This window comes from Colletotrichum truncatum, assembly GCF_014235925.2.
Source record: "Colletotrichum truncatum strain CMES1059 chromosome Unknown Contig_0001, whole genome shotgun sequence".
Lineage (NCBI taxonomy): Eukaryota > Fungi > Ascomycota > Sordariomycetes > Glomerellales > Glomerellaceae > Colletotrichum > Colletotrichum truncatum.
Window position 1 is genome coordinate 10,111,698 of NW_027222398.1, and position 11,658 is coordinate 10,123,355.

Genomic DNA, 11,658 nt, shown 5'->3' on the forward strand with positions numbered 1-11,658 from the left:
GCCTTTCGGACACTCTGCCCACTTGCAACTGCATTGAGAGCTTGATTGACTTCTGTTTCCGTATACTGGCCCATTAAGCGTATAAGAGTAACTATTCAAAGAATTATAATAATCGCTGTAAAAGTGGTGAAGATATTAAAGAATGTTGAAGAGGGTAAAATTCTACATGAGCGATTTATGGGTGTGCGAAATGTGGGGGTGTGCGAGAAGTGGGTGTGCGACGTTATAGCCTTTGAACTGTGTTTGTTGCCACTACAGACTAAACAGTTGGATATCTAAGTAAATACCGCCGCATGTTTGTTGAGAACTCTGAATTAATAAACGTGAAGTAAGCAGTCTTCGAATGTATTGTGTCTGTATATGGCTTTCCTCGATCATTTCTACAGCTAGTCGTTCTCTGAATCACAGCTCGCCGTTTACGTGGGCAATTCGAGCGGTATAAGTGGAAGCTATCAGGTTTCTGAAGCACAGCCTTATATAAACCTACCCGGATTACGAAGTTAGTGAGAAAATGTCTGGATACATTCATAATCATACTTGGGCAATATCGGAATGAACCGGGATATTTACGCGCAGACTCCATCTCTTGACTGACTGGTTATTATAAGTCGGGATACCTTTTGTTCGTAAGGACATATAATCGAATCAACAGCTATCGTCGAATCAACTGACTAGGGAAGATATGCCAAAGAATACTATAAGGATTTGAAACCACGAGAGCAAGTCACCAAGCATTAATTATTTATCATAGATTAGAAAGCTGATTGATCAAGTTTTCGACTGAGATTAAATGCACCGGGCCTTCTGAAAGGTCATCTCTCAGTCAAAGGGCAGAGGAGGTAGCTAATATGCGTGTCCAGCTTTTAGGCAGAATCTTCTAACATGTAAATTCACTCATGCACATTAGTCACGATCAATATTTCATGCTATATATGAATGGAAATGCTGAAGAACACTGCGTTCCGTGCTTACTTAAACCACTCAAGTCGAGCGATTATATGGCGGTGACTTAATTGGAACGGAATCGGATACAGCATTTACAATTTGGAAGGAGCTGATCGCAGCAGGTCATAGTTTTGTGTGCATCAATTAAGTCTTAAGGTTGTTTACATTGCTATAATGAAAATAATAATGAAAATGTTAGGTCATTCACGCTGAATTAACCCCATATCTGACCTTACATATTAATCTCGTATGTTTATGTTCGAATATTCGTAGGCGCACATTCAGGGGTCAATCGTGATGTGTATTGTGCTTCTTCTTTTCCTAAGACCTGTCCGTATCCCTTACGCGCCTTCTTCCGGCGTGTTCCCTGTGACTAAGCGCACCTAGCGCGGTCCTCGGCCAAACATTCCTCCTAGCGCCTTCCTGGCATCCTAGGCGCTCTGCGTGTGCATCGCTTCCAGCGCCCCTGGCCTACCACCCTTTTTGACAGTTTAAAACGTTAAGATAATGTAGGCGGGTATAACACGGGCAACTGACAAGGCGATTTACAAAAGGAGCTCAATGTGCTCGGAACAGGTATTCATGGGCTTCTCGAAGAATTTGCGCTAAGCTTCACCTAGAAACGGCGTCAATTCTTTTTGCCAAGCCTTGCCCTTTCAAAAGCTCCTTATAGTCGGGAGTTACCACCCTCCATGTTGATTCGGATACTCTCCGTGTATTTCTTTCTAATAGAAATATAGAGTTGAATAAAATGCCATAGAAATTCCTGTCAGATGGGGATACAACGCTTATGGCATGGGTCGGACAAACCTTGGCCCCAATCTGAAAGAAACCCCCCACGTCACTCAGCTGCGACACATTTAGCACACCTGACACTGGATATATTGCCTGCCATGTACTTTTCCACTCTCTAACCACTATAAGAGATAATAGCCGCAATGGGCAGCATTTGTATGGGTGTGGAAATGCCCAGTAAAGTGATTAGTGTCTTTCGGCATAAAATAATGTACCCTAAGCTAGCTATGCTGCAATAAGAGCTAGCCCCAGCAGTAGGTAGTGGAACAAAAGCCCACTGACCCGAATACACCAAACAGACCTGGGGCCCTTGAGAAATGAAAGAAATTGACGTACTTAGTTAGTCCCTCTTGTCTCCTTGCGTTTTGTCACTGAACAAGGTGGGAGGGTGTGGTCAAGGCGACCATTGGGGGGGGGGGGGATAACCTGACCAATTACCCACTTATTTAAATGAATTATGGGTCTATCTGACTAAAAGGGGGTTTATGTCTAGATCCAGGTGCCCGACGAGACGTCAACAATCAAAGAATTAGGTACCCAGTACCTGCTGCAGAGACAATAGTCTCCAGAGCAGAATTGCTTGGGATACGCTTTATCTGCCTACCCCAAAAGCCTCTACCCTAGCCCAAACACAATACTAGGCGCTGTTCTCTGTGCCCGCATTCTTTGAGATAATGTATCCACCTCGCAACTTCTATGTATTATGGTTTGATGACATCTGGTCACATCAATACAATGATCGCTAAAACACTATTCTTTTCAGTTAGGTACCCAGTTTACTTTCAATTGCAGCAGTCGAATACGAGAAATTTATCGCACTCCCATCGCTGTGATGAAAGGACCACTCTAACATGCTGTGAGATCTAAGGCGCAGTAAACATTGAACAAGGGCCCTTGCAAAGTCAGATTCCGCCGTTCGAAGGTCGCTCAGGCGGCTTTTCCGCCGTTTATCCCGACCACAAGGGATTTTTATACTTTAGGATTCTCCATCCACTAGGCAAAGTAGCCTGCTAGATTGAGTCTAGCACAGATCATGAAGAGCATTAGTGTTTCCATCACACAATCAGGGGAATTCTGGAAGACCTTTTTGAGTACCTGATGCAACTTATGAATGCAAGCCAGTCAAACAGGAAATGCCGTCACGAAGAGTTTTCCGGAATAGGAGACGCGTGCCACTGACGATGATCTTTTACTCCTGAGCGGCTTACTCCTTGGACCCAAATATGGCAGTGTTTGCCGGGATCCTGGCGATAACGTTGCCCGTTATGGCGGGGATTAGCCGCCTTAGGGTATGGAGTGACGATTGGTCCACTGTTTTCTAGGGGGCGTTTGCCAATTAGGGGTCACAGAATTTTCGTATGGCTCACAATTGAGCCTCATGTTTAATTAAGTGACAGCTGTAGTTTGTTCCAGATAGACTACGACTCCCCCACTGCCCGTAACGGGTATCGGAGGATCGGGCTTGGGAGATTGACGAGTATGAAAGATCCGGTTCCCTCGATTCAATACCTTTGAATCTTGGTACTACCAAACCTCTCTCTCTCTATCTCTCTTTCAATCGGCAACTTTCCTACACACTCTTTCATTCACTTTCACCTCATTATTTCGTCCATCTTTTTTTTGTTCTACCGTCTTTCACTCTCCGCTGGGTTCCGGAACTCAACTATCGCCATTTGTTTTCTTATCCGGACTTGTCCCCACGTTACAGTAAATCTTTGATTGCGTCGGTTCAGTCACCACTATTTCACGATGAAATCGACATCAACTATCTTGGCGGTCTTGGCAGGCTTCGCCAACCTGGCCGCAGCCCAGACTGTTTCTGGTAAGGCTGAGGGTTTTGCTTCCGCTGTTACTGGAGGAGGCAATGCTACCCCTGTTACGCCCAAGGACATCACGGAGCTCACCAAATACCTTACCGACAACCAGCCCCGCGTCATTCTCCTCAACAAGGAGTATGACTACACCACCTCTGAGGGTAACGTTACCGGTAATGTCTGTGCCAGCTGGGGCAACGGTGCTGCTTGCCAGAAGATCATCCAGGACGACTGCAGTGGCAAGGCCGGATCGACTGAGAGCTGGTACAAGGCTCCTACCAAGCCCATCGATGTTGGCAACGACAAGACCATTCTCGGTGTCGGCAGCAAGGGTGCCATCAAAGGCAAGGGCTTGAGAATGAGAGGCAAGAACGTCATTATCCAGAACATCCAGGTCAGCGACCTGAACCCTAAGTACGTCTGGGGTGGCGATGCCATCGGCTTTGATGGCGCCGACCTCGTCTGGGTTGACCACGTCACGGTAAGAAAAGTCGAACAACGGGAATACCATGTTGATGCTGACATTCAAGAAGACTGCCCGTCCTGGCCGCCAGCACTACGTCTTTGGCTTCAACCCTAGCAAGCGCATCACTCTCTCCAACAACTTCATCAACGGCGAATCCCCTTACTCCACCGGCTGCAACGGATACCACTACTGGACCTTCGAAATGGTTGGCAAGGACGACCAGATTACCATGAAGAACAACTACATCTACAAGACTGCTGGACGTGGCCCTGCCCTGAGCGGCGGCACCCTTCTCCACGCCGTCAACAACGTGTGGAACGACATTGACGGACACATGCTCGAGGGTGGCGAGGCTGCGGCCCGTGGTATCTTTGAGGGTAACGTCTTCATCAAGGCCAAGCAGATGGTTTCCGACTACAAGGGCAAGCTGTTCTCTTCCCCCGATGCCACCACCAACGCTCAGTGCAAGAGCGCTCTCGGCCGTGCTTGTGAGGTCAACGTTCTCGACCAGACCACCTCCCCGTTCAAGTACACCGACACCAGCTTCTTCGGCGACTTCAAGGGTCTCACTATCGCCAGCGCTGTGGCTGCCAGCAAGATCAAGACTAGCGTTCCCAACAACGCGGGTGCCGGCAAGCTCAGCGCTTCCACCAGCAGCTCCTCCACCCCATCTTCCACCAGCAGCTCCTCCACCCCATCTTCCTCCGGCAGCTCTTCCTCTAGCAGCTCCTCCACCCCGGCCAAGTCCTCCAGCTCTAGCGGCAACTCTGCGGCTGTTGTTGACAAGGCTGCCAGTAAGCCTGCTGCTGCCCAGTCCGTTGCTCTGTACGGCCAGTGCGGTGGAAAGGGTTATTCTGGCGCTACTACTTGTGCTTCGGGCAAGTGTGAGTTCGTCAACGACTGGTACTCCCAGTGCGTCTAAGCTGTCCCGGCGGCTTGATTTGACATCCGGCAAAATACCGCGGCTGCCCAAGACCATCGCGGGGTAATATCTTATACTTTACACGACTCGTGTTTACGTATAGTACCTTCACCATATATATTGTATTTGTAAATACTTTTTAGGCCATGCGCCAAATAAAATATTCCTTGCACTGATTTGTGCATAGTGAACTGATCTGCTGCCCACTTGATCTTCTGCACGAGCAACATTGCCATGTGTTTTGGCTGCTGATAAACTCAAAGATCGACCTCTGTGACCACTTAAATGCAGATCTTCTTGTCATTATAGCTATGCATAAGGTTGTCCAGGCTTTTCTGGGTGAACGACGAGTTGGGACAGGGGTGACTTGGGTAATTGGAGTAAGACGGGAGCTCGCAATGAGTCCACAAAAAACACTATTCATCATGTGGCGCGAGTCAGGGACTTTCCTATATTGGATAGCTTCCCTTCTGTAGAACTTTGACCATGTAAGTAGCAATAACTATTCTGCTGCTTCGAAGGTCCAACACGACATGGGCATTTCCACCAACGAAGCTAGTTTATCGGTTCGAGAGCACCACCCTCGTTCGTTTGGGCAGCTTGGAAGAAGATTTTATGGATAACATGATCCGGCGCAGTCGATTATTCAATCTGGGATTCCCCCGCAGACCTCGTGTTGATTATCATCTCCGTTCCGGCCTCTCGAATGGTCACGGACCAGTTATGACTGTGTGAGATTGAAAGTTACAGCTGAGCCGAAGAACCACCTAACCTGACAATCCCAGCATATTAGTCCCGGCAGTTAAGTCAGTCAATTAACATACTTCAGCGCTTCCCCAGATAAAACTATAACGGAAGGTATTATTAAAAGACGAATCAAGTTTGACCCTGACAAATGTCCAGAAATTTAGGGCAAGTATAGGCACTGCTTATGAGATAAGTCGTCCTACGTATTAAACCAGATTCCACCTCACTTGGTAAGCTAGCAGATCAGATTATGAAAAGTCCGCATTACATGAAGATAAAAGGATAGAAATAAGGCGGAGGAAAATAGAGCAGAGCTCTTATTAGTTACTAAATTTATTCATACGAAGGGCCGTCTTTTAGTTATTCGTGAACATTATTTATCCTAAATAATCCTCGTCAAATTCAAAATTGTCCTTTGTCTCCGTCGTAGGAAACGATTCCGTATTTCCCTTCCACAGCCCAGCATCTCTCAACTCAAATAGCAAACGCATAACCTGCAGACTATCATCGCGCTCCCACCTCTTTGCTTTTAACGTTCCCCAGCCAGTTCTCATTTGGACAAACCGTGTCAGAGGCTCCAACAGGAGAGAGGCGATAATCATGGCTGAACCTACGCCGAACAAGACACCTAGCCCGACAACCGAGAAGTTAAGTGTTCCCTGCGTTTCCCTAATCCTCTGTGACCCGCACAGCTCTCTTAGCGGAACTCTGATGTCTTCGGCAGCTACCGACGCAGACTCGGGTAACGTGTCCCACAACTGGAGCGTCGTGCCCCGGGATGGCGCCGCAGGCCCCGTAACGTACTCGAGCGTCTGGTGCTGTAGGCCGGCAAGGGCATCCGCCATGAGGGACTCCATCTCGATCTCCCACTGGTTCGAGGGTAGTGGCAGCTGCGTCAGCCCGCCTACGAGCTCCTGGGCTCGCAGGAAGCTCTGGGTTCGGGTCCATATGAGATTATAAAAGGTCGACAGGGAAACGGCTGGCCCGAGCCGTGTAACCGTCGCAACCTGCGTTGGGTTCAGCCCCAAGCGACCGCCCCTGGCAGCCTCCAAAAGCTCAGAGCTGCCCAGAAATGGCGTACACTGGTCGTTCATAGGATTGCAAATCTGATGCCCGTCCGCGCAGGCAATGGGGCTGACGAAGCGGTCTGGAAGGTAGGCGATTACTCCGCCAATGTTCATGGGGTTGTTTGCCGCGAAAACAGGGTCGTCGTTAGGCTCCATATGGATGATAGAGTTGGGCGCAATTAACATTAGGGTGAGGTCTCTGTGTTCCACTTCTAATGCCTCTGCAGGTTTCCAGGTGGAGTCATTCCTTCCAGCTAGTGTGTAGTAGGTCCACGTTGAGTATCCCGTTTGCATGTTTTGGCCGTACGTATTGTAAATGTAGGTATAGTTCCGGTCGCCTCTGGACCCGTACAGATACTTGATCAAAATATTATCGGGCCATCCAAGTTCTTTAGCCTCGCTTCCATTGACGTATTGAATGAATCCGGGCTGCGTGACGAGGGGCGAGCAGACCGTTTCTCTTGAATAGAAGATGCGGTTCTGCTCCGGTGCGTTGATGCCGAGATGATTGTGCGAGTTGATCCTCTCACTTTCCATTCTGAACCCTCTGTGGCCAAGGCAGATTCGATCCGCAAATGGACAGTCGACAGACTCGTTTGTCCAGCGAATAGACGACACGGGTAAGCTACTACATGCTGCCGACGAGTTGTCGGAGTAACATTGACGACTATACATCGAAGAGACTTGGTTATCGAATAGTTCTTTGCCCTGGAACGCGTCTCTGTCGGCCGGGGTGAAGATGCCGCAGTTGGTAGCTTTCAAGAGCCGGAACTTGGATGCCCCTGTCGAAATTTCTGCTGAGAATACTGCTGCGGCCGCAAAGAGACCGGCGTAGGCGAGCGCGCAAAGAGCCCAAGGGACAGTCCTGGCAAGCCCCTTGTTTGCGAAGGGACGCCAGTACCACGACTGCTGCATGAAGAGCCAGGCCGCGGCGATGGGAGAGGTGATATTTCGCAAGATAAACTGTCGTTGGTAGTAAAGGCCGTCATGTTTGCCCCCGGATGCCATGCTCTGATGAGCGGCAAAGGCGATGATCCGCCACGCGCGAGTAGTGACGAAAGTGACAAAAATGGCGATGAATGCGAGTAAAAGACCGCCGTCTCGGGCGGACAGGGTGATAGTTACACCCTGGACCGAGCCAAGGCTCCAGTCAGTCCAGACACCAGTGTAGATCTCTTGAGACATATTCTTCTGTATCGTATCAGTATATATTGGTAGGCGGAGTTTAACAAAGCATAGGGAGTACAGTAGAGGAATCTCAAGGACTTTTAAAAATCTTCAACGAGGTCCCAGACCCGCACAATCAACTCAAATGGAAGTAAGGCGAGATTCAACCAGCCTTCCAAAGTCCCACCCAAGAAACCTTTTTTGACGCTTGCGTCCACGAAGAATATGTTTCAGTGTCATCTCTATCCTATCATTTGATGCCTAGAAAGTGATGGTTCGATGCCCAGAAATGGTGGCTTGAAGCTGAACAACTTCCATTGCCACACGCTTACCAATGGCCTTGGCAAGTGGTTAACGAGGATATGGAACGAAACAATATGAAGATTGTATTATGCGATCCAGATGGGGGTAATAACCTCTTATACATAGAGTTCGGCCTGTTGCTAGAGCCTACCATGACATTTCGGTCATTACAAGACCGTAAAGGCTTAATTACGGTCTGTAATCTTAACGGGTAACCACAGTAGTAAGCTTACCTCCATCAGGCACTATAATGACACTTCCCTCTTGTGAAAAAGCCAAGAGAAAGGCTGAGGTATTTTTAAGTTGCTAAAGGACCATCTATTACGTACTTAGCACTCACATGTTGCGAGAACGCTGAAGTGGAGAACAGCTGAAGCCATGGCTGACTTGGCAACTTAACGTTAGCGAACCTTTTTATCGTAAGCCGACCTCGGTATTGTTCTTGTCCGTAATAGAGACCTTGCTATAAACCGCAAATAACCGTAGAAAATATTCAATTTGGGATATAGTAATATTTAGAACTTGTAATTTATTTAAGGCCTTCTTCTTATGACTGCTTTATGTCCAACTGGGTATACAAGTATGGCTAACTATAAACTACCAACTATGCAGGCCACGAGAAGGAACTCTAAACATCTTAGGAGCAGCTAATTTACATATTATTAGTTCAGTACCTCTTACTTTCACGCGCGATAATTATAGTATATATCTAACTGTGTCATAACATTAAACAAATATCAAGATTCGAGACCGCTAAAGTAATACAATAAAAGGATTTGCTTACATTTAACTACATTGCTACCATCTGCAGCCAGTGCTAAGCGTCTTTTCTAGAGCCTCCGAAAATATGCACCAAGGATGAATTGAAGAACAATATCTAAAATTTCATATACTGTCCCTATCACTCGGCTCAAAGCATTTCAGTACTGGCCGCGAGTTTCAAAAACAGTAGAACTTTAGAGGATATTTGGACTGGAAATTTTCTACATGTGTCTTCAGCAGCAACTATTTTGAGCATGGGGACGATATGCAAAACTCACTGCAACAAATCTCGGAGGTACGGAAACAACTGTGATATCGGTGAATACCTTACCATAATGACTTATATCATTGAGTGCCTCTGACAGAATCTTCTATGTCTCCCCCACAGTTTAAGCATGAAAAAGCTAGATAATAACAATCCCCTGTGTGGACTCTCTTCACAATCAACTTTCTTGCATATTCTTGAGTATGTTATTCAAGTAAGCGAGTGAGAGTTCAATACCGTTCCCGGCTAGTATTTACGAAATCTCTATGAGGTATTAACAACGAGTCCGGATAGTACACTTAAGAATATCACAATTTACCCCATCCAACAAGTTTTCTGTGGAGGAATTACATCCAATATGGCGACATAATGATCGAAAACATTATGGGCAGGCCATTCTTCTTTATGCAACATTTAAGTACGTCCATCCGTTTACCGGGGTTCTTTTGCCCGACCTGTCGGCTGCTAAGGCTCACATTTAACCGGAAGTCAGGGGTCCAGGATTCCAACTACTTCTTGACCCTTGTAGACAAACGTAGTAAAACTACAGATAATAATGCGCTCCAGGAGCCCACTTCAGCTTTGCCTTCCTGTCAACGGATCCACCTGTTCCGGATTAGGTATAGCATCAAGGATGAGGCCAAATCTTGAGGTATTGAATAGATGTTGAAGGAGACTCCTACACACTCTCTGGTCATCTTGAAGTCTTTAATCTGTTCAAATCAAACCAGGTAATCCCAATCTACTCATTGTAATAATTTCTTAAGCATACTCTCATCTTCTTCCTGGACCCAACTTGAGCCATGTTGACCAAGTCTACAAGTACGAATGTGGCTGATTGCATTGCCGCTATCCGCGGCCAAAAGATTCCACGAGACCTTGACACCGTCGTCGTCCGTGCCTCACTCATCCGTGGTATCCGCCTCCACTACGCCTTCGCTACTAGTGATGAAATCGTCAAACTTAGTACCAAAGACTCACAGGTGGCGAGAGCTCGAAATGCACGCCTCATCATGAGCAATAGGATCCCTGAGACAATTTTGCAGGAGCAGCAACCATATTGTATTTGGCACCCTCAAATTGCTACTAAAGAAACATACCGCGAGCTTGTTCAGCGTTATCCGCAGATGCGTTATCAAGTAGGACGGGCTTGCGCGGCTGCTGGTTACTCTGACCTCTATCAGGAGTTGGATCTACTACCAGATGTTACAATAGCTGAGGAGGCAAGAGAAAGTGGGACTGATGGTGGCCGCCTGATCTATGAAGCTATCATGAGTTCTCCCTGTCGCTATCCCGTTATGGATGATGACATACGTACCATTCAACTGGATGTGCAATTGCCTCCAGCCTTTTCAAACGGAGATACCGAGGTACGTTTGGCGCTCTTTTACCGGCCATATACACCTCAGACCTTTATCGAAACACATCCCGGTATTGAAGAGGATATGCATATTGGTGAAGAGTATGTACCAGGTGAGTTGGGCGGGATGCTGAATGATGAGGAGGCCAAACTCCTACATCAGCCGCTACCACAAGACCTTCCAACGGTTAGAAAAGAGCTTCTTATCTGCATGGCTGCTTTTGAAGGCAATATCGACCGCTATACGAGGTTAAAGCGACCTACACACATAATGAATAAGAACGAAACATATTGTGTTGTCCGTGGTATATACCACCATACAATGTTTGCACGCTGGTGGGCTGAAGAAATTACACAAGATACGCCAAGAGCCCAGGCTATTAAGAAGACCGATATGCCACACGCTCCTCTTCTCGCAATCAAGGAGGCCATCTCAGCACGGCGCATCATGATCAACGATCCCCGGGATTTCCTCGATGGCTGGCCTGCTGACACACCCCAACCGTACCTCATTTGGTGGCCGCTCCGGCCCGGCCAAGACATTCTTTACACCTTAGCCGAAAAGGTGCCAGAGATGAAAGCCCAGGTAGCCGCCGCAGCTATATACTGCGACTACGTCAGTTTATACAAATGGATCCAGCCAACACCGAGCGAACACCTCTGCCTTGCTGCGCGCCTTTCGCCTAATCCGTTCTATCTTGAGGACTTGGAGAAGCGAGCGGCGGCACAGAACATACCCCTTGTGGCAAGTGAACAGGACCTGGAAGTGCAATGCATGATGGCGGACCTAGAACCTACTACCTTCTTCAACTTTTACGAGAAGCAGGAATTATACGATGGTATTACAGTGAGGGAAGGGCCATATTGGGCTGGCTTCGGGCCTGACTGTCGTCTGGCAGAGTTGGCGGTATGGGATAGTATGGGGATTCCTGAGCCGTGACGACATAGACATAGAAAACTTGTTTTGAGCCTAGAGATAAGCAAGACTATACTTGCTCCTGGCAAACGATTTAGCTTCTTAGTGGGAAACAAAATTTGATGTTAA

At 47.5% G+C, this 11,658-nt stretch overlaps 3 protein-coding genes across 3 annotated transcripts; 2 read left to right on the plus strand and 1 right to left on the minus strand.

Moving 5' to 3' along the window:
- Positions 1–3,489: 3,489 nt before the first annotated feature.
- Positions 3,490–4,942, plus strand: CTRU02_202824 (pectin lyase; the record flags this gene model as incomplete). Its single annotated transcript, XM_036731154.1, has 2 exons — positions 3,490–4,035; positions 4,085–4,942. The coding sequence occupies 2 exons, from the start codon at positions 3,490–3,492 to the stop codon at positions 4,940–4,942; spliced, it is 1,404 nt and encodes a 467-aa protein (XP_036577023.1).
- A 1,124-nt stretch (positions 4,943–6,066) lies between these two features.
- Positions 6,067–7,941, minus strand: CTRU02_202825 (uncharacterized protein; the record flags this gene model as incomplete). The annotated part of the gene is made up of 1 exon (XM_036731155.1): positions 6,067–7,941. One exon carries the CDS (start codon positions 7,939–7,941, stop codon positions 6,067–6,069), a length of 1,875 nt encoding a protein of 624 aa, XP_036577024.1.
- Positions 7,942–10,056: 2,115 nt separating this feature from the next.
- CTRU02_202826 (uncharacterized protein) lies at positions 10,057–11,553 on the plus strand (the record flags this gene model as incomplete). The annotated part of the gene is made up of 1 exon (XM_036731156.1): positions 10,057–11,553. The coding sequence occupies one exon, from the start codon at positions 10,057–10,059 to the stop codon at positions 11,551–11,553; it is 1,497 nt and encodes a 498-aa protein (XP_036577025.1).
- Between the last annotated feature and the right edge of the window lie 105 nt (positions 11,554–11,658).